This window comes from Aptenodytes patagonicus, chromosome W, assembly GCF_965638725.1.
Source record: "Aptenodytes patagonicus chromosome W, bAptPat1.pri.cur, whole genome shotgun sequence".
Lineage (NCBI taxonomy): Eukaryota > Metazoa > Chordata > Aves > Sphenisciformes > Spheniscidae > Aptenodytes > Aptenodytes patagonicus.
The window spans coordinates 11,706,866-11,730,723 of record NC_134981.1 but is presented as its reverse complement, the minus strand read 5'-3'; the positions used below and the strand labels follow the sequence as shown (position 1 = coordinate 11,730,723).

General features: G+C 39.5%; 1 protein-coding gene across 1 annotated transcript in view; it reads right to left on the bottom strand.

The window, feature by feature from the left end:
* Positions 1-806: 806 nt before the first annotated feature.
* Positions 807-23,858, bottom strand: part of LOC143172166 (uncharacterized) — a 97,628-nt gene continuing 74,576 nt past the window's right edge. Inside the window, exon 4 of the mRNA XM_076361421.1 lies at positions 807-1,012. Within this exon, the coding sequence (XP_076217536.1) occupies positions 807-1,012 (206 nt within the window). The remainder of the gene's footprint in view (positions 1,013-23,858) is intronic.

Here is a 23,858-nt window from a genome sequence, read left to right as displayed (position 1 = left end):
AACCTTTTCAATGATGATGATGACTACTGCTTAATTTCTGAGCATTCCACGCCATGGGTGGGACTATCAGTTTTTCCAACATCACTCACTCTGTATTAAGAATATTTCAGGCAAACCAAAGATATCTAAAAATATTCGATAATACTATCTAATATGTGAGAGAGATTATATCAAACCATTGACTCCATCTCTGTTCAGCCATGGTGGATCAGTCCTTTCTGTTCATCCATGGAGCTGTGATAAGTCATGTGACGGGGCACACCATCACACGTACCTTATTTTCTGCCACTAGGCACAGGCTCTGGATAACATCTAGAAGAGCCAGCATCATGATTTGGTCTGACCTAGCAATACAAATAACTAGGTGCTATTATCAGAAGGGTGGTGTTTGCTGAGCTGGGCTGGAGATTCCTTGAGTCATTCAGGATATCTGGTAGGACCCAGCAAGGAACTATGTTTGCTCTAATTAATGGACCCCACTGGGGAACCTGGTTCAGGATATTAAAAGTGAACTATCCAAACTAGTGTGAGTCTTTGTTGTGACACCATCATAATAAAATGAACAAATAATCTGGTCAACAATCCCCATTCTCAATGTAGCTATCATTATCGGTTCATCCAATAACTGAAAAGATATTTATCACATCTATAATAAAGAGTAAGGGTCACTAGCTAAAAAGTTTTGTTACTCAATTTGCTATGCTCTTTGTGAGGCTCAAAGCTGTCAAGAAGGTGTAACTAGCAGAACACCATTTTCCCTTAGCACCACCAGAGAAACTGAAATATTTGATCACTTCGGTGTTTTTTCAAATCTTAATCTGCTTGTTTTTATATACTTTCTTGACAGCCACATTTGAGAACACAGATGGTTTGCGTTCATAGCACACATTCAAGTCCAGTACCTGAGCCAGATTGCCTCTAATAAAGAGCAGGTTGGGTTTCAAGAGTTCATTTTCATCGTCCCTGAGATATGGGTCATGATATACCGTCCACACTTTCTCAACTTCTTCAGCTAAGAAAGAACAGTTTGTTATGTTATTTAGTACAGGAATCCTGTACTGCTGGATAGACCGCCAAAATATGAGCAAACACTGGGCCCATGAGGAGGAGTAATCTCAGATGTAAAACCCAGCTAGCAACTAAGAGTAGTTCCTATTAAGAGAGTCATAGTTACTCCCCCTGTAAAATGTACAAAGATCTGTGACTAGCCACAGGAAAACTGCATCACTGTTCGTCCAAACACGAGAAAGAAAAACTGTATGAATTGAAGATGTGCTGGTTTTGGCTGGGAGATGGCTGAACACCTACCTGCTGATGGGAAGCAGTGAATGAATTTCTTGTTTTGCTTTGCTTGCGTGTGTGGCTTTTGTTTTACCTATTAAACTGTCTTTATCTCAACCCACGATTTTTCTCACTTTTACTCTTCTGATTCTCTCCCCCATCCCACTGTGGGGGGAGTGAGCGAGCGGCTGTGTGGTACTTAGTTGCTGGCTGGGATTAAACCATGACAAAAGACTACAGAGTATCATTAACTTACTTATCCAATGCATTTAATTTAGCACTGATAACTGGAAAACTGGGAAAATCCGAGATGCACTGGTCCTAGGAAACGTATTTCTTGTCAGCTATTATTAAATCAGAGAGAGTGAACAGCTGCTACCAAAAAAAACCCACCAAAAGCAGTCTAGAACCCCCTTATTTAGAGGCTGAAGTGATTTAGGTCTGGGATTTGTCACTTTCTCCTCTACTCTGCAGTCAAGGTTATGACCAAAATGAACTATCATTAATGGGGGAAACAAAGCACCTGGCTACAATTAACCATTAATCCTAACAGCAGAGGCTGTTAGGCACTGGAGAGAAACTGGAAGGACTTCTGGAAACCAGATCACAATCCTTGCAATGAGAAGAGAAATGTGGGTCTTGGATGAAGTGCAAACGGAGGGAGTGTTGTAAAGTAGGTCGAGAAGATTGTGCTACTTTAGGAAAGAGTACCGAGCCTACAGTGCCTTGCTCACTGTGGAGGTAGACCTCCACACATCTAGCCAGATGAATTATCTCTAGTTTTGAGCTTATAGGAGTTGCATTAGGTCCCTTTTGATTGCTCTTGAATGGAGGAAAATATCAGGACTGATATTAATCAGTTTAAATTGACCTCACCTAAAAAAAGATTTTTATCAGCCACTATGATATTCCACTAGACTATTCTAATTATTTTAATATTTCAGTTCAATCCTGAATTGATACAAAATATAAAATACTGAAACTTCAGTTGGAATAGAAAAGTTAGAAAAACAAACAAACACCACAAGTTGATAGCAAGGCACTGCCTATTGATGGTTTTGATCTAAACATATTTAAAATTTTCCATGGCATCAATGGGGAATATTATTTTCTCCTTATGACTGAATAGGACTTTGAGATGCCTCTGATAGGCCACATTTTTAACTCTCACTTTGGCATTATCCAATAACAGTATGAAAATAATTAGGACTTGCCTTTTCCATGCTTGCTGTTGATGTCAGTTCCAAGTTCCAAAGTAGACAGACTGAATACAGCTAAAATGCTGCCAGTGAAGGATAAATATTTTTTGTGGAACCTTTTGAAATAGTAGGTCTTATACATTCATGGGGCATGAGAAAAGAAATTCCATGCCAGAGTTTTCCCATCATTGTGCCAACACAAATCTTTAATTTGTCAACCTAAAACACTTCCTCTTGACCTTGTTTTTCTATCTTTACCTGAGCTTTTTTATTTTAATTACTGTTGAAGTCGCAAGTGTTCCTATTTTGTCTTTATTCTGATCAAATTTCACCTTATATGATGAAGCAGGGTCTCTTTCACTGGCAGAAATACCACAATGGTATACCACGTTCTCCCAAGATTCTGGGTAACAAGGCATTTGGCATTAGCCATGGCTGAAAATATCTGTCAAATGATATAGTAAGAAATACTGATCTAGGGTAAAATTCACTAGCCCAAATACGTCTTCTTAAATTTAAGCAATTTAATTGCCATTAGAAAAAAATTTAAACTGGGCATATGCAGTGTGGAAGATGTGATTAATATTTTAATAGTGTCTACACTATTAAAAACTTTTGAAAGTCATTTAGATGATTGTACTTCATGGTATTTTACAGGTGACAAATATTTTCTAGGTAATCTTATTTTTTTCCTCTCTCATTCTGTGGTTTCTGATTAATTGCACAATCATCTTCACTATCATATATTCAAAGTACTAAACAGTATTGATTGTCTATGTGTTAAGTAAGCAATAGGATACAATTAGAATAAATAACTTCATGAAATATATGCAAAAAGCTATAATTCCACTTTCCAGAAAATATTATAGCTATTGCTAACTCATTATTAAATCCTAAACTGGCATGATTATTTGATCTGATAGCCTTAAATCTATTAAATAGATAGAAAGGTAATATACAAATATAGACTAATATCACTATGAAGCACTGCTTCTCTGATTTGCAGCTCAGAAAACATTTTCAAAAAATGTATTTGAAAAATTCTAACTTGTTTACATGATTTCTGCAGCCCAAGTCAATTAATGTATATCAAAACCTTATATTTAGTATTACTGTACAGAGTTTATAGAATCAGCACTTTTACTTGTATATAATCTTGAGGCTATGCCCTATAGCAAACTGTCAATGTGAATAACTACTCTTTTGACTCATCCTCACAGTAGAGCAGCTGGTTGAGGACTGTAAAGTTCCGCAGGTTAAAAGGCTGAGTAGGTCTTTACAGATAAGGAAAAACTACGAGAGGGAAAGGAAGACTTACAGGAGAAGGCTTAGGAAATGCCAGTGTCTGAGGACGTTGTGCGTAAAGTCAATTCCAAAGTGTTGAAAGTCAAGCAAGCAGGGCAGAAGGCCGGCTTGGCTGAGCAGGGATCTTCTTCTAGAACTTAGGCGGAAAAGGAAAGTGTATGGACATTGGAAGCAAGGACAGGTGACACGGGAGGACTACAGAGATGCTGTTCGCCACTGTAGGGAGAAAATTTGTGCGGCCAAAGCTCCATTAGAGTTCAAGCTGGCCAGCACTGTGAAGGACAACAAAAAGGGCTTTTTAAAATATGTTAACAGAAAAGGAGAATCAGAGATAACATTGGGCTGTTGATTGATGAGGTCGGTCCCCTCACAAATAGGGATGTAGACAAAGCAGAGACATTTAATGCCTTCTTCACCTCTGTCTTTAACACCAATGATGGACCCTGGGACCCCTGGAGGCCTGTGTTGGAAGACCAGGACTGGGGGGATCATAAACTCCCAGCCGACCATGAACTTGTTTGAGACTTGCTGCTCCAGCTGGATGCGTATAAATCTATGGGGCCCGATGGGATTCATCCCAGGGTTCTGAAAGAGCTGGCCGATGTTATCGTGGGACCTCTCTCTGTTATTTTTCAATGGTCTTGGGAGTCTGGAGAGGTCCCAGTCGACTGGAAGCTGGCAAATGTTGTCCCAGTTTTCAAGAAGGGTAAGAAGGAAGACCCTGGTAATTACAGGCCTGTCAGTCTCACTTCAGTGCCTGATAAAATTATGGAGAAGGTTATTCTGGGAGTGACTGAAAAACACTTGAGAGACAATGTTGAATATGTCAACAGTGTGCCCTGGCAGCCAAAAGGGCCGACCCTGTCCTGGGGTGCATCAAGCACAGCATAGCTAGCCGGCTGAGGGAGGTGATTGTCCCACTCTACACTGCACTGGTGCGGCCCCACCTCGAGTACTGTGTGCAGTTTTGGGCGCCTCAATATAAGAAGGCCATCAAACTATTAGAGTGTGTCCAGAGGAGGGCGACCAAGATGGTGAAAGGCCTCGAGGGCAAGACTTATGAGGAGCGGCTGAGGTCACTTGGTTTGTTCAGCTTGCAGAAGAGAAGGCTGAGGGGTGACCTCATTGCAGTCTACAACTTCCTCAAAGGGGCAGTGGAGGGGGAGGTGCTGATCTCCTCTCTCTGGTGACCAGTGATAGGACACGAAGAAATGGAATGAAGCTGTGTCAGGGGAAGTTCAGATTGGACATTAGGAAAAGGTTCTTCACTGAGAGGGTGGTCGGTCACTGGAACAGGCTCCCCAGGGAAGTGGTCACAGCACGAAGCCTGTCAGAGTTCAAGGAACGTCTGGATGACGCTCTTAGTCATATGGTTTAGTGTTAGGTAGTCGTGCGAGGAGCAGGGAGTTGGACTCGATGATCCTTATGGGTCCCTTCCAACTCGAGATATTCTATGATTCTAAAAAAGCCATACATACAACTTTCCCTCAGGGCTCTTTTTTGCCTCTTTCATGAAATGTCAACCTTGGTCACTGAAGTTGGGAAAGGCTCTTACACTTTTACACTAACCTAAGGAGCTATTTTCATTTTCCAGCTAAGTGGACTGTTTAGGCTGACAAGGCAGGGTGAGCAAACCTACCATCATCTGACTGCTGCAACAAGTCTGACTCCTCTTGTGCTCCCACCAGTTACCCTGAGTTAAGAAGTTGAGTTCAGTCAGCTCACAGAAGGACCCAGCCTGAAGGGGAGACTGGGACCACAGCCAGGAGCAGTGGCTGGGGGCTGCAGGGGAGCAGCCGTGGAGAGCCATAGGATCAGTTGAGCCACAGATGAAAACAAAGCCTTCATATTGCCAGCCTGCTCAGTTAAAATATCTGAATAACACAGACAAAGGAACAAATTTCAGTGAGAATATTGGTATCTGAAAAAAACTCCAGAAGAGTTCAAAAGCTATGTGTTCTACCAAGGAAGCAGTCTCCCCAGCAGGTGTAGCCCTAGATGCACAGTATGCCAGAATATAGAAGTCTGTAGGTCAATGGCAGGTCTAATGGATAACAGACAAGTGAGGGAAAGAAAAAGTTTTTTCCAATATTATCTCACAAAAGTAGATAAAGCAAAATACTTTTATACTTTTTCAGTGGTGTTTCCTGGGTTTAATGTTCTTAATAATTTTTTTTTGCTTTTAAATTTTTAATCTTAAGTGAGATTTCAAGGTAATTGAATTACAAGAAATTATTTCCCAAATAGTTGTATGGAGAATTTAGAAACTTAGGCACAAGTGTAACTGTTTTCTCTGTCACAGCAGTGGAAGGAGGAGGGCTGAATCTTTGTCTCAGTAACAATTCAGTCCTTGATGAGCTGTTGGGACAGTTCAGATATGTACTGCTCCCTGTCAAAACCATTTGTGAGATTATAGTATCTTGCCGTTCAAGAAACGAATCTTAAAATGCCCCTGGTTGCAAGCTCTGAGCTGAAATGCCTATGCCCTGTGCAAAAGTTCTGACAGATATTTTTGTTGTGTATTTTGGTGTGATTTTAGATTGATTTTTCTGCTACATCAGATCTTTGACATTTGCTGTAGTACATTTGCTTGGTTGATTTTTTTTTTATTGTTTTTTTTTGATCTTGAGCTTACCCTTCTGAATCTCCCATAAATCAGAAATCAGTGAAAATTTCCACTGTATACAGCTACTCATGAAATAATAACCTGTTTCTCTTTGTGCCCTTCTGCACTTCCATTAGTTTTGATTTCACAACCTTTAACAAGAGATCAATGGATTGAATCACCAGTGCCAGTAAGCCTGCCTATCATTTTGCATTTTGCAAAGATTTAGACAGGAGGAAATAAATTTTTCTTAACTCAAGATGAGCTAATTAGCTGCTTCTGCTTATTCCAATTGGATTTGTGGGTTATAACCAGTGCACTTATCGGATCTAGTCTGTCTATACATATGACAAGGACTGCCATGGTTCTATCTACAAGAGCAATGATGGTTATTTCCGAACAGCATACTCTCATAAGCAGGATGCCTTGCCTTCATATTCCAGTCACTGAGCTTTTAAAGAAACATAAACACTGAAGGAGGCAGATAACAGAAGGATAAAGACAGATGTGAAGGTAGAAAGAACTGACAGACAGAAGGGGGAAAGAAAGGGTGAGAAGAAAACAGAGGTTCGCACTCCAGTGGCATTTGTGAGAGGAAGGAAATGCATTCTAGAGTATACACAGTATTTTGATGCACACACTTCATGTAAGTACTTCTCCCTTAGGGATGGTCGCATTGTGAAGTGTAGAAATACATTTCTACTTTTATTTTGCAAAGCTTGTAACCCATAATATGTTCCTAGTAAAATCTCTTCTCCCTGCTCCCTTCCTCCTTTCATTTGCCCCTAATAACTAAATCACCCTTAAATAACTAAATAGCACTCTAATTAGATGACATAGATTTAAAATCTCCAAGTTGATATCTAATCCTAAAAGCAGTCTGAAGGTGTCAGAATTTTTAGCGTGGAACTACAACTTCAGCACTTACTTTGGAAGGTTTCAGCCTTGGCAGAGTTAAACACCTCTGTGATTAGCAGAATTAAATACTGTTAGGATTTACAGATGAACGACCCTTTGTTTGTGCTCTCGCAGGCCTTCATCTGAGAGATGTGCTCAAAATACAGAGTATACTCTAAAAAATGTAGCTTAGCCATGGCCATAGCACTGTCTAGCATGAGTCAGGGGCTTAATTGTTCAACTTGGGTAGTAGCAGGTTCAATTTCTTTCTAAGCATGAGGATTTAAAACCCTAGAAGTAAACACTGACCACCAGGAAACTGGCTTTTGAAATGGAGGGATACTGTGACTCAGACGTTGAAAACTGTCCCATTTGCTTGGCATTATATAGAAATTAGACAAGTAGAACTGACCAAGTTGTTTAGATGGTCCACTGAAAGGGAAAATTTGGACTCTAGTCCTTAAACTGACTTTTCTACTATTTTACATGCACTGTTATGCAAATATTTGAACACTGTCTTGAATAAAAATATGATTAAGAATAATGCAGGAATTAGGATCAAAATAAGAAAAAGTGGTTTGCAAAAAAATGCCAGAATTCATTAAATTTGTATCCATTATTCATCAGTTTTCTGATAAATTTTCTAACATCTGGTTTTATCCTTTTGTTCAAAGCATTTATTACTTTTTTGACAGAAATCTACATTCTCATGTAAATGCAATATACAATTTCTGCATATTAGATTAGTAAAATGATTCCATATTTTTTATAACTCTCACGGGATTTATATTTTTATAGATAGAGTGATATACTGCAATAGGATTTGTGTAAGTTTTGGGAATTTTCCTTAGTTTCCAGTCAGTGAGTTTCCAATCTTTAGTGAGTTTATGAAAAGCACAGACTGCAGAGTCATCACTACCTGCCCTAATGAGCTTAGCTGAAATACACTGACATGATGGAACAGATCCTTTTTCCACCAAAATTGACAGTTTTCTACTGACTACAAAATGGGTGAAGACCAGGCTGTGCGATACTTTTTTTCTTATCTCTGTACAAAAATAGTTCCCATTCAAAATATTTTCTAGGTCACTCAGCTTCCTCTTAGGTCCTTTTTATCTGCTACTCTGATAATATTTAATTTGAAGTTATGCTAAAGGAGAAAAACTGAGAAAACACTGTACTGAAGGTTGCGAGGTAAACTGTTTCAGTAGGCACATAAGGATATAAAGCAGAAAACAGAGTTTTCTATATATTTCTATATGCATTGAAAATCAGACACTTAGAAAACACCTCTAAGCAATGATCTTTTCCTAAGGAGATTTACTGGATGACCTAATAGGTAGTTCTTTTTTGTTCAGTCCTAGACTCTCCATAAAAATAAAACATCTATCGATTTCAGAAATAGACTTATCAAGTAAAGAATTTTGCATGTAGTCCTCATGCTTCTTTACATCATATTCATAATATTTGCAGATATCATCAAAGTATCTAAAATTTATTTAAATCATCTAAAATTTTTCAAAACAATGTACTTTCTCCTCACTTTAAAAGAGGAAACCCACAGTTCCTAGATTTAGGCATAACAATATCGGACATTGATTTCCAAATGATGACATTTCTTCTCGGATTTTTTTTTAAATACACTAAAAGCAGGGGAGGATGTATAGCTATTTAGAGTCCCTATATGTCTTTTTGAACAGTAAATAGGCATGTGAACTGCATGTGTTATCTTGGATTTACTACATCTGAACACATTGCTTCATATGTGGGGTGTTCACATTTTTGAGACTTGCACATGCTAAACACTTGGAAATCTTAGGCAAATGCACTGAACTGGGCAGTATCAATGGCAGTAGCTAAAGTCCTTTTAGCCTCTACTTCACCACAGATTTGTTTACTTGAGACAGTGTTCCTGAATCATGAGTAGCCAAATTAAAAGTGTTCATTTAGATAAAAATTCATAGATGAAGTTGATTATTAATATTCTGTTGATGTAAAAGTATCATGTGACACTGAGTGGCTGCCATCAGACATGAGTAATGGATGCTGGACATTTCATACAGACCCATCTGCCATCATCCTGTCATCTAGCACTTTGAAAGAAAAGCACTTGCAAGATCAAGGAATGGTTTGCTAATATATATCACAATTGGAATAATCATTTCTTCTTATTTGTTCAGGTCATGTTAATGTAGCTTACCTGTTTATTTTAAGTCACTCTTGCTCTTGGCTGAATACAGTATAGACAGGAATACATTCTGTCTTCATTTGTACCTTGCAACTGGACTAATGAAAATGAAATTTTATGACCAATAATTGTCTACAATGTAGCACATACAGTAAAAAGTTGTGTGTCCTGACTGGTGTAAATTGGCATAACCCTACTGAAAGGATTGTCTAGCCTCCAAATATCAAAGAAAATATATGTAATATATTTAAGCAATATTAGAAAACAGTATATTCCTACTCAATTCCAATCTAAGCATTAGCACTTCAGAAACAACCTTGATTCCAAGTATTAACATTCACTTAATCAGATGAAATGATATAGGTGTGGTTTGGTTTTTTCTTTTTTTTTTAAATAAATTATCCTCAATTCCTCTGGAAACTTTTAGCGCCAATGAGACTGAATTGTATAAGATCCACTGTTTTATAGAGTGATTTTTAAAAGCTGTGCAAAGCACTACTATCAATAATTCAAAGATGAACTTAAAGAAGGGATTTGTTTTTACCTAGCTCATATGTAATAAATAGTATGACAGTTTTCTCATTAAAATTGAAATTTGGGGACAGCAGCCACCTTAATTCAGGTAGCCATTTATAGTTCTGCAGCCTGGAAACAGACTGTATTTGGAAAGCAACAATCCTATTGTGTGTCTTATCAGAAGCAAATTGCTGTGATGTTGCATCTATGAAAGGATTATCCAAACTGATGGAAATTTTTCATAAAATGTTTTAGCAAATAATTTTTTTCTATAATTGTGCATAAAAAGAGGAAAAAAATGTGGCCAGAGATTGGTTAAATATAATTTTAAGTGTTGCTATGAAATATAGAAACTTCATGCAGAATTCATTCCAGATTCAGAGAACAAAAAGTGAGAGAGAGTGCTGGGAGACATTTTCCTTTCTATAAAGCCTGGTCAAAACTGTGCCTTCCACATTTTTTAGATTTTTGTTTTCTTTCCACGTGCATGAATAATTCTGTAAAGATGGCCCTATGGAGAAGAGTACACTGAGATGCAGGATGTTGCTGCATTCTCTTGCTAACTGCTGAGTAACTCTAGGGAAATCACTGCATCTCTGCTTCAGTTCCCTTTGTGTGAAGCAGGGACTGCTTCCACCCTTCTTCTGTGTTTTTTTCCCCTAGAAAGTGTTTATTCCTAAATAATCTCCTATTGTATCTTTGTACAAAATGCGGTGAAACCCTGACTTTAACTGGACAATTTGAATTCACTGATCAAAGATCAAACACAGCTGTCCAATTTGCCAGTTTTAATTCAATAATTTAGAGTTGTGCCAATAATAAAGATTAAAAAAAGAGGTAGAGATTAATCTCAGATTATTTGTCAATAATTTTAAAATAATTAAATAAGTGTGGTTCTCTGGGTGTTAAATCTTGCTTATTCTGCCATAAAAACTTGCAAGTTTAGAGTAAATTGCCTTGAAATGAATATGAGCCATTCATTAACAGAGTGTCGTGGGAACAAAGAGAGTTATGTTTTCCACTACTCAAAGGGTATTAACCTTTCTTTAGTCAGCCCTCTCCCATTTGTGAAGTGAAACCATCAATGCTTTAAGGAATGGTAACAATCTTTGAAATGTGCATGATCTAATTTTTCACCCAGATCACAGCGAACTGACATTTGGAAGACTCAGAACCTAAAAATTACTTGTTCTCCTCCCTTCCTTGGAGAACCTTGTTTTTTAAGAAAGTGAAGATTGAATAAAAGTTCTCAGTTTCAAAAAAAACCTCCAAAACAAACAATATATTTGTTGTTCACTAATCAGTTGTACAATACTGCTGCCAAAGCTAATTCTGTGGAAAAAAAAAAAAAAAGACGGGGGAGAGAAAGAAAGATACCCCAGAAAAATCTGTATACACATGGGTTGCCAGTTTTCCAGGACACTTATCTCTCAAGTGCATGCTGCACACTTCTGCTAGCCCTCTAGCTTTTAAAGTCTCATTCTTTATGATGATAATGAAGATGACAGGCAGCAGATGCTTCATCTTGACCATGAAAGAGAGGCAAAAGTGTGAATCTGGATGATCTTAAGCAAATGAAGATTGTGATCAACAGACACTTGGGAGATTAGCATAAACACTGTGCTCAAAGCACATTAAAAAATGTGGAGAAGCTCATTAATGTTATAGCATATGACTACTCTCCAGGGTTAAAGAAACATGATAAAGTTTATGTTAGCGTAGATACAAGTAGACTACCAAATAAACAATTCAATTAATTTGAACTCTCTGTCTCTTATTGTGAAGAACCTCTCCTTTAATCCTGGTGCATGTTTCTTTTTTCTTTTGTTCCATGGAAAAACAAATAGCTGAGCTTGCTGAGCACGTGCACTTGTTACCAACATTTGTTATCTGTGAGCTAGTATACAAGCCAAAGAACATTAAAAGTGAGCAAGCTCTTCAACTCCCATGAAAATTAGAAACCAGATAGAAGTGCGAGGGAGAAATAGAGAATGGCAGGATATATTTTGAAAGATGAAAGGAAGCTAGAAGAGCAACAGTCTAATTAAACCAGAAGTGGATATGCTACAACCAGAGCACTCTTCTGTAAATGATACATTGTTAAAAGACATTAAAGCTTCATTCCTGAGGAAAATTATTACAACTAAAATAAGAGATGAGAAAAACATGAGAGAGACTAAATTAATGTTATAAACTCCAACCCCCTAAGAATAAAGATAAAGGACTGGAAGAAAAATACCTTTTAAATAAACTAATTCTGGAAGACATCAGAGAAAACAAAATACAGAATATTAGAATGAAAAAAATAGCTAGTCATAAGAGCTACAATGTTGGTTATTATTTTCATATCTTATACTATCCTATTCATATGATCAAAATATTCTTCATAAACTTGACCAAGGTGCCAGAGCATTCATAGTACTACACAGTAATCTTTTATTGATGCATGGGGGCAATAGAGGGCAACTTTTCAAAAGCAGTCATAATTTTTTGATACTGTAGCTTTTAGGTACCCAACATATAACTTAAAATAGGCCTGTTTTCTAGGCGAGCTAAGTACTCTCTATTCTACCTGAAGTCTGCAGGATCTCCTGTGACATCTTTTGAGCCCAGGGCATTACTCTCTGGTCACAAAAAATGGATGCACCCATTACCTGTAGCCAGTTCTGCAGCAGGGGCTGTAAGTCATGAATCACAGAAGTCCATGGCAGGGCCAGAAGTAGAAGGATTTATACCTGACTACTTTTTTTTTATTTTTCACAGCTTGATCCTCTTATTAGGCTGTTATGGATAGCTGCATCAAAAAATTAGGAAGCAGGTTCAGCAAAACATTGCTGAGAAGATGCTGTAATAGTGATATGATGCTTTTGCTTCCTCTTGACAAGCATATATCAAAACACAAATGTTCAAGTGTAACTGAACTATATGTGATACTCAAACATTTATTAGTAATGTGCAAAAGACTAGCAGATAACCTTAAACTCTGCAACAGGAATAATAACTAAGGTCAGTCGTAAACTGAGATGGTTCCATAAATGACCCCAAATGAATAGCGATTCATCAAAAGTCCATTCCAGGAATATGGAAATAATTGTTCCCCCAGTTTTTTCACTAAAGCAGCTATATTTACAATGTGGTTTTATTTGCTTGGATGAGGGCTTGCACTGCAGAACAATTTGCAAGGTTAAGTATGCTGAATGGAAAAGCAAGGGTGTAAAAAATTGGTTGTTGTGAAAACATACTAGTATTTCAAAAATTACATTTCAGCACAGTTAATTGAGATGTGTTTGACATTCAAAAGAATCAAAATATTTTGGTCTTTAAGTCAATAGAGGAAAAAGATAAAATAAAAGACACAGGACCCTAGTCTCTCTCAATGTGATCTATTGCAGCATTATTCATCTCAAATAGTCCCTTCACAGCTTCCACCAGAAAAGAATATGGATTATATTTTCTTAGATTATACATTTTTAAGAAGTGACTGTGTTCCACTTGCTCAAGGGAGCCCTAGGGATCACAAGGATTCTGAGTACTATATCCGTGTAACTGATAAAGAGTTGCATTTAATCATTTATGTTAATACAGAAATAAAGAAAATTGAATAGTAAAAACAGTAACTATCAAGTTGACATTAAAAATGAAGTCAATTTAAATCTCCACAGACTATTGCTATGTCAGATGGTGCTTGAAGAAAGACCAAACCCAAGCTGAATTTAGGCTTGTTGCAAAGGCAATATTCTTGCTGCGAGTCAAGTCTCAGGAGAGCTCAAGATAAAACAGCTAGTTCAGAAATACTGAGTAAGATCATGAGCATATAGTTAGTCTGTAAACTGAAATGACAGTTGTTAGGTAGTGGACTGACCTACTCTATGTTCAGATCTTCAGAGGGTTTGCAGGAAGCAAAACCAAAAATGTTGTCATAGTACAGATAAAGTGCACAGAAGAGAAGCAGGAACAAGCAGATGAAAAAGGGATCACTACTCTCCACAGGACCTGGAGGAAGTCACATGCATACCTTTGCTGTGCAGGCACTATGGGAAATTTAATCTCTTTTTTGTTGTCTACATTGTAGATTCACTGTAGCTGTTCTTACTATCTCCAAATAAAGCTTACTTTAAAATGTTATTTCAAATGCAGTCTTAGCAATTCTTATGGAAGTACTCAAACTTTGCAAAATACGAGATTGTTCAGCTCTCAAGTTATATTCATGATCTTAGGACTAGTTTCAAGGTATGGAGTTGATAATTCCTCGTGTTAAACAAAAATTCCCTGATATTTGCCCCAGTATGAATGGATATAGTTTTTAAGAGTTTCAGTTGTGATATATTCCTTTGAGAAGCTTCCTTTTGCTTTTTACAGTAATTGTTATCTGCATAACTTTCACAAGAGAATTTGATGTTAAACTGTTGGATATGACGTGGGTAAAAACCTGGGTCATGGCTAATACATTTGAATAGCACAGAAGCATTCTCCAGCCCTTTTGAATGGAGTAGTGGCAGCAGCACATGTACTGAGAGGAGATTCTTGAGTCTCTGAAAACTGACTCTAGTGACCCTCTAAGAAGTACTCCTGGTTTACCAGGATTCTCAGCATAACACATGTAGTTAGAAGATCAGTAACTGTCAGGCAGAGCCTTGGAGAGGAAAGGGTACAAAGGGGTGAGGAAAATTGTAACAAAATCACAGGTAGGCAAGACAGAATTTTTAGACAGAACTTCTGTCACCAAACAATGCAGGGAGAGAAAAAAAACTTTCTTCAAGACCAAATGGACTCATGAAAAACCCTGACAAAAAGAATGGAGGCAGCAAATCCAACAGTGATGAAGAAATGCAGCTGGGGTCAGTTTATGTTGTGCAACAAAGGTGAAACAGGCCATGGCACAGGCTGAAATTGCAGTCAGTTGTGGAAGGAATCAATTCCTTCAGCGCTGCACTTATTGATATTAGTTCATAAAAGTAAAAGGAATTTGTTCTATTCTCAGATAATCCATGCCCTTGTTTTATTAATATAAATACTGAGCTGCAAATGTAACTATTTAATACTTTAAACTGGATGTAGAGCCTTTGGCCAAAGTAAGCCTCTTCCTTACACTGTGGTGTAATGAACCAAGTGGTTTTCAGTGAAGCAGTTTAGTATACATAAAGGTGTAAGTGAAAAGAGCATTTGGTCCACTGAGTGCAGTTTGCTGGGGATTCCTAAGGATTTTGAAAAATTATGATTTTTTTTTTCCAGATCAGGAGTTTTAGTACAGCAGAGGACTCTACTTTCCACTTGTGCAAAATGAATGCTTATTGAAGATTAAAAAATAGCATTAAAGGTTAACAAAGGCCCAACATTTAGGTTACAGAAATGCTTTCAGATAGCCTATATTGAATTTAAAAAAGATGGTGTGATATTTTTTTATTACATTTCTCCAAAGGGAAAAATACAATCCTTACAGGATTTGTAACCTAGTGGAATGTATGAAAAATAAAACAAGAAGCTGACAGGAAGATAAGTCAAATTTGTGCTGCCTTGGATGTCCTAAGAATGTGTACCTTCTGTAAATGGAATTGAAGCTCTTTCTTATAAAAGTGGCATTTTTACTATATAGAAGCTTAACTAGTATATAAAAAGTACCATTCCCCAAGATGTTATCTTTCAAATTCTGTCCCTTTTTCTCATTCTTGGATGTGGGGGGTAAGGGGAGCAGGAATTCATTTCATGGAAGTATGTTATAATCTAAAGGACATTACCAGTCTCTCTAGGGGAAATCTAAAGGATGTGCACCTTAAAATGACACCTAGTAAGTCCTTCAATCTAAAGATCATAATGAAGATTACTTTTCCAGTATTAGAGTCTATAGCGTTAGTTTTTCCTGATGCCCTGTTTTTCTCTTTGTCTGTAACTGATATAAAATAATATGGCTTTGGAGTATGTCGTGGTTTAACCCCAACCAGCAACTAAGCACCACACAGCCGCTCGCTCACTCCCCCTCAGTGGGATGGGGGAGAGAATCAGAAGACTAAAAGTGAGAAAAATCGTGGGTTAAGATAAAGACAGTTTAATAGGTAAAGCAAAAGCCACGCACACAAGCAAAGCAAAACAAGGAATTAATTCACTACTTCCCATGGGCAGGCAGGTGTTCAGCCATCTCCAGGAAAGCAGGGCTCCATCACGCGTAACGGTTACTTGGGAAGACAAAAACCATAACTCCGAACCTCCTCCTCTTCCTTCTTCCCCCAGCTTTATATGCTGAGCATGATGTCATATGGTATGGAATATCCCTTTGGCCAGTTGGGGTCAGCTGTCCCGGCTGTGTCCCCTCCCAACTTCTTGTGCACCCCCAGCCTACTCGCTGGTGGGGTGGTGTGAGAAGCAGAAAAGGCCTTGACTCTGTGTAAGCACTGCTCAGCAATAGCTAAAACATCCCTGTATTATCAACACTGTTTTCAGCACAAATCCAAAACATAGCCCCATACTAGCTACTGTGAAGAAAATTAACTCTATCCCAGCCAAAACCAGCACAGAGTAGCAAGGATAGTTAATGTCGTTAATGCCTCCCTTACACTGTAGTGATAGGGCAATCGCTACATAGCATAACTTATCTCTAAGTACTTTATGAAACTGAGCTTTAGAATTTATTTTTATAATCAAGTAAGAAAGAAACATAACCATCAGCAAAATCTGTTGCTATATTTAAGTGTTGTTACCAAGGTGAATGCAATGCTACAGATCTGTGTACAGTGATTCCTCATTTCATCATATATTCGCTCATGGCCAGTGCTGGCCTGAATTTGGGTCACACTGACACTTCAGTCAGTGGATTCGCTTTCAGCTGATGGCTTCTTTCTCAGTCATCACAATTAACTCCTGGTTTAGTCTAGTTTCTAGAGTGGGATATGCTCTTTAACAATGGCCCTAATAATGGTATCTCTTATTAACATTATGAAGACTATGCTTCTATCCCTGGTCAAGAGTCAAGCCCCTTTGGGGGGTAACGCTGGAGAATGTGGCACTTGTCTTACTCTTCTTGACAGGTTCTATAGAGGAATAAACATCAATGGCCCCTCACTCATACTTGCATTCTTATCTTTGGGGATGCAGCCTTCAAGGAAGCAAAGAAAGGATCATAATCAGCCGTTGAGACTTTCCACATTGCTGTCTATCTGGATGAAAGCAGCAGACTTGTCAGTCACAAAGCAAGAAAGGAACTGAGTTCATTAAATCGGGATAGCTAAGAACTGTCATTAACTATCTTCCTAAAAAGGACACAAAGCATGTGTCAGACTTACTGTTGGCCCAATGGATAGGTGAAATCTTGCAATCAACATTAAGAGGGGAGAAATGAAAGGGAAAGAAGAGCTACTTACAATGCTTTGTTACCTGCATTGTTTCAATAAATTACACTGTTTCTTTGTACAGATGGTAAATGTTATCACATCTACAGCTCTTAACTATGCATCCAGTGCTGGTGTTCATAACATCTCCTACAAGCTTAAAGCTGAATGATTTGTCATCTCATTAAGCCCTTTGGAGACAGTTATGCCTCAGGGGGCTCAGTCAATCAACAGCAGTAGAGAAGAGCTGAATTTCAAATTTTCTTATTTATAGAACTTGAATAAGCAATGAAAGTGGGTGCAAAATACTTTTAAATTAATCATGCAATCATCATAACTTGGAATCTGAACAGATGACATTCAAAGTTGAGCAAATTGCTTATGTTTCAGAAGACACACCAGAGTTAATCGGCAATCAGAGATCGTTCAGCTGGTATGCAAAACAGGAATGGGGAAGAAGGGCAGCAAAATGACTAGGAAAATGGTGGAGATGAACAACTGGAAGAGATCATTCAATCAGTAATATCACCAGCAAAAAGTGCAATAATACAGTTGTCATCAATTGTCTTGTGTACATCAGCAGGGGAATACCCACAGAAACCATGACTACAGCGTGGTTATACTCTATCCCAACAGGTACCCAAAGGATGCTGCATATAACGTGCTGTGTCAGAAAATGCAGAACAGGCAGGACAAGGCACACAGTGTTTTAAATTACTACTATACACATGTGATACTGGGATGACCGACAGAAAGCTGAAGAACATCGCTGTGTGGGATAATTGACTTGATATTTCTGGGACTGAGATTTCAGCAGCTTCTAGTGACAGACTTAACAGTCTGAGCTTTCAGGCCACAGCACTACACAGCCTTTCAGGGATGTCCAGCTCCTGCGAGACCATTTTGATCTGTATTTTTAATGTCCTTGCTTTGTGTGTATAAGAACATGCTAAATAATACAAGATATAGAACGAGTCTTTCTGTACTCATTGTCCCCTCTGTGCTTGGTAAACATGTATCCAGAGCAAATATATTACACAGAGCATAACCTTCTACGTAATGGGCAGTGTTCAAATGCAAAGCCTTTGCTGCTGACACTTCAGTGCTGCCAAAGCACTTTCACCCCTTTTCCATAGATCAGTTTTTACTCTGCATTAACGTGGCCATGTAAAAAATGGGCCGGTCAATGCATTTTATTCCTGCACAGTTCTATTGCACGTGGTTTGCAGTGTTGAGGTGTTGAAGTCTGGAAGCAGTGGGTCATAACCTCAGACAATATACATCAGTATAGCTCTACAGAAGTCATGAAGTAAAACCTTTTTTTACCAGATGAAGAGCAGTACTCCTTATCCAAAACCTGTAGCGTGTGGATTGTAATTTCTAAATTGACAGCAATAACTTCTACTCAGCTTTTCTTCCTTTAAGACCTAGTCCACCTTAAATCACATATGTGTATATCCTTACTATTTTAAATACTGACAGCTGCCATTTCTGTTATTGATTTGATCCTCCCTTTATTCTGCCTCAGTAAACTGTTCTTGAGGAAATTTAGTTTTATGACATGTCTTAAGAGCACACAGGACAGTCTGAGAATATTAGTAGAGTTTCTACTAATTTGCAAAAACCAGGCCCACATATGAGTGATTAAGTGTGCAAAGCCCAAAACATATTTTTTCCTGTAATTATTTAGTGGTTTAGGCTTCAGTGTCAGAAATTATGTCTGAATTACATCTGTAAATATTACTTCTTATTTAGTAATATGCCTGAAGATCCATTCAGTATGAAAGCCTTAAAATCAAACGATTACAGAGAGTTTTCTTAAAAACAAAACTTCAAGTGGAAAAATGAGAAATGTGGGAAGAAACTCTATTGTTAGCATTGGAATATATATTTTCACGTAAAAGAAGTTAAGATCATCTGTTCTTTTCTGCAGAAAAAAGAAATATTTCATCATTGCTAAATGCTATCTTCCAGTCAAGAAAACATGAATGTGAGACAGTCTGCTTTGGCACAGGGACAGCTCCATGAAGAGACATTCTAAAACAGGAACTGAGCAAAGTAGTTTATGCTAAGAATATTAATTGGCTGCCATAGAGGTACCTGGAAAACTCCCACTAATTTCAACGGGAGTTGAACTTGACTGTATGTTTACAAGCCATTTCCAAGAAGTATGATTAAGGAAAAATATCAGTAGAAAAATGTGTTAAATACAAATGCCACTAGATGGGGAACACAATCGTATTCTTCAGTAAAAGGGAAACTTAATTATTGTGTCATTTCAACTGAAAACAGATTCATTAAAAGACATTAAATATATAGGAAACATATTAAACAACTGCAGTACATATAATCAGAATGTGCCCCATTTACAGGTCATTTACAGTTTGCTAAAGATATTTTTTAAAGTGTCCATAGAGAATATTTAGAAACAAATTTAATAGAGTAACTGTCCTGGTTTCGGCAGGGATAGAGTTAATTTCCTTCCTAGTAGCTGGTGCAGTGCTGTGGTTTGGATTTAGGATGAGAACAAAGTTGATAACGCACCGATGTTTTAGTTGTTGCTAGGTAATGCTTACACTAGCCAAGGACTTTTTAGTTTCCCATGCTCTGCCGACTGAGAAGGCTGCAGGTGCACAAGAACCTGGGAGGGGGCACAGCCAAACTGGCCAAAGGAACATTCCATACCATGTGACGTCATGCTCAGTACATAAACTGGGGAAAGCTGGCTGGGGGGGCCGCTGCTCGGGGACTGGCTGGGCATCGGTCGGCGGGTGGTGAGCAATTGTACTGTGCATCACTTGTTTTGTGTATTATTATTATTATTATTATTATTATTATTATTATTATTATTATTTTATTCTATTTCAATTATTAAACTGTTTTTATCTCAACCCACGAGTTTTTCTCACTTGTGCTCTTCCAATTCTCTCCCCCATCCCACTGGGTGCGGGGGAGTGAGCGAGCGGCTGCGTGGTGCTTAGTTGCCGACTGAAGTTAAACCACGACAGTCCTTTTTGGCGCCCAACGTGGGGCTCGAAGGGTTTGAGATAATAACAGATTAACCGGAGTGTATTAAGGAACTTATATCTGTTAATAGTTGTGGGTCACAATGTTGGTTTCTCTTTTCTCAATATTGATTTGTATAATCTGCATCGTGCTCCTTTTTTTGCTGTACATGTTAGAGATTGGTGTTGGGTTTTGCAGTCTGCTGTGGTCTGCAGTGATTAGTGATGTCTCGCTTGTAAGGTTTGTTTTTAGAACATTGACCTTGACCTTAGTGTGGTATGTAAATTTTGCAATGAAGCCGTTACTGTACCACAGATACCATTTCGTGGAGACAACTAGCAATTACAGTAACTTTTCTGAGTTTTTTTACAGAGGAAATACAGAATGGCAGTGTTACTACCTTCTTCTATGATGTTTCCTCCTTCATTACAGTAACTTTTCCGTATTTTGAACAGCCTTGGGTAGTTAAGATACTTCTATTGGTACTTCTTTGGAATATTGTTTCGGTTTTGTCTAAAGTTGGTAAGCAATTTAAGAATATCATCCAGAGATCTGCCCCAAGGCTGAATAGTTATGAGTGGCAGGGTGTGTGGGACAAGATGGGCAAGTACCTAGGCCAATGGGCACCCCCAGTGTTTTGGAACTTCACCCCAGAGAAAGTGCAGAATCCTGAAAAGTTAGTAGAATATTTGGACAAAGTATGCTGTCACCCTGGCAACTCTAGAGAGATGCAGATCATTGCAACGTGCTGGGGCCTGGCCCATGCCTACCGAGCCCTGTTCAACACCATTCAATACCCTCAAAGGGAAGAGAAGGTCTCTGGCTCTGACAGTAAAACGACACGCCCTGCGGCCACTCAGACCCGGGCAACACGCCCTGTGGCCACTCCGACCCCAGCGACACACCGTGTGGCCACTCAGACCCCGGCGACACACTCTGCGCTCACTTCCCCCCCCCCCGTAGGAGATAGTTCATGCAGTAGCCCTGGGGCCAGTCCGGGCAGGACAAGATGTAAAAAATGTGCTCTACACCGCAGCCGGGGAGAATGGCCCTACCTGGAGCCTCTGGCAGAAAGTACCAGAGGATACGAGGCCCGCTATACTCCAACTGAAAAAGAGATATTAGCAGCATATGAAGGGGTTCGAGCTGCTTCGGAAGTGATCGGCACTGAAGCACAGCTCCTCCTGGCACCCCGACTGCCGGTGCTGGGCTGGATGTTCAGAGGGAGGGTCCCCTGTACACATCATGCAACTGATGCTACGTGGAGTAAGTGGGTCGCACTGATCACACAACGGGCTCGAATAGGAAACCCCAGTCGCCCAGGAATCCTGGAAGTGATCATGGATTGGCCAGAGGGCAAAGATTTTGGAATATCGCCAGAGGAGGAGGTGACGCGTGCTGAGGAGACCCCACTGTATAATGAACTGCCAGAAAATGAGAAACAATATGCCCTGTTCACTGATGGGTCCTGTCGTCTTGTGGGAAAGCATTGGAGGTGGAAAGCTGCTGTATGGTGTCCCATGCGACAAGTTGTAGGAACTGCTGAAGGAGAAGGTGAATCGAGCCAATTTGCAGAAGTAAAGGCCATCCAGCTGGCTTTAGACATTGCTGACCGAGAAAAGTGGCCAGTGCTCGCTCTCTAGACTGACTCATGGATGGTGGCAAATGCCCTGTGGGGGTGGTTGCAGCAATGGAAGCAGAGCAACTGGCAGCGCAGAGGCCAACCCATCTGGGCTGCCGCATTGTGGCAAGATATTGCTGCCCGGGTGGAGAACCTGGTTGTAAAAGCCCGTCACGTAGATGCTCACGTACCCAAGAGTCGGGCCACTGAAGAACATCAAAACAACCAGCAGGTGGATCAGGCTGCTAAGATTGAAGGGGCTCAGGTGGATCTGGACTGGCAACATAAGGGTAAATTATTTCTAGCTCGGTGGGCCCATGACACCTCAGGCCACCGAGGAAGAGATGCAACATAGAGATGGGCTCATGATCGAGGGGTGGACTTGGCCATGGACCCTATTGCGCAGGTTATCCATGAATGTGAAACATGCGCTGTGATCAAGCAAGCCAAGCGGTTAAGGCCTCTCTGGTATGGAGGACGATGGCTGAAATACAAATATGGGGAGGCCTGGCAGATTGATTATATCACACTCCCACAAACCCGCCAAGGCAAGCGCCACGTGCTTACAATGGTGGAGGCAACCACCGGATGGCTGGAAACACATCCCGTGCCCCATGCCACTGCCCAGAACACTATCCTGGGCCTTGAAAAGCAAGTCCTATGGCGACATGGCACCCCAGAAAGAATTGAGTCAGACAACGGGACTCATTTCCAAAACAACCTCATAGACACCTGGGCCAAAGAGCACGGCATTGAGTGGGTGTATCACATCCCCTGTCATGCACCAGCCTCCCAGAAAATTTGAATGATACAATGGACTGTTAAAGACTACGCTGAGAGCAATGGGTGGCGGGACGTTCAAACATTGGGATACACAATGTTTTAGCAAAGGCCACCTGGTTAGTCAACACGAGGGGATCTGCCAATCGAGCAGGCCCTGCCCAGTCAGAACTTTTACGTACTGTAGATGGGAATAAAGTCCCTGTAGGGCACATAAAAAATATGCTGGGGAAGACAGTCTGGGTTATTCCTGCCTCGGGCAAAGGCAAACCCATCCGTGGGATTGCTTTTGCTCAGGGACCTGGGTGCACTTGGTGGATAATGTGGAAGGATGGGGAAGTCCGATGTGTACCTCAAGGGGTTTGATTTTGGGTGAGAATAGCCAATGATCTGAATTATGTGATGTTAAGTACTAATTATAGTTATATTAGTTATACTAATAATACACAGATATACTAGTAATACTAATAATATTATATGCCATACTAATGATATTACAATAAGAATCACCCAGACTAATGAAGAATAACTTCAGTGAAACCAAGCAAAGAACAGTGATGATGCTACTAGAACTGACTTCAACATGAAACAATCCAACACCGCATACCATCTCCATTTTTCCTGCCCTGAAATATTATTATGACAGATGGAGCCCGAAGTCATGGACTAAATGAACCCACCGAACGTTTTAGAGGGATGGCCCACAGACGAAGGGAATGATATCTCTGTGTGTATATATATATTGAAAAAAAGGGGGTGGTGATTAATGAAAATGTACTGGAAAATATGAGACTTGAGCATGACGTAGATGGTATAGAATAAGAGGTGGATATTGTCCTGGTTTCGGCAGGGATAGAGTTAATTTCCTTCCTAGTAGCTGGTACAGTGCTGTGGTTTGGATTTAGGATGAGAACAAAGTTGATAACACACCGATGTTTTAGTTGTTGCTAGGTAATGCTTACACTAGCCAAGGACTTTTTAGTTTCCCATGCTCTACCGACTGAGAAGGCTGGAGGTGCACAAGAAGCTGGGAGGGGGCACAGCCAAACTGGCCAAAGGGACATTCCATACCATGTGACGTCATGCGCAGTACATAAACTGGGGAAAGCTGGCCTGGGGGGCCGCTGCTCAGGGACTGGCT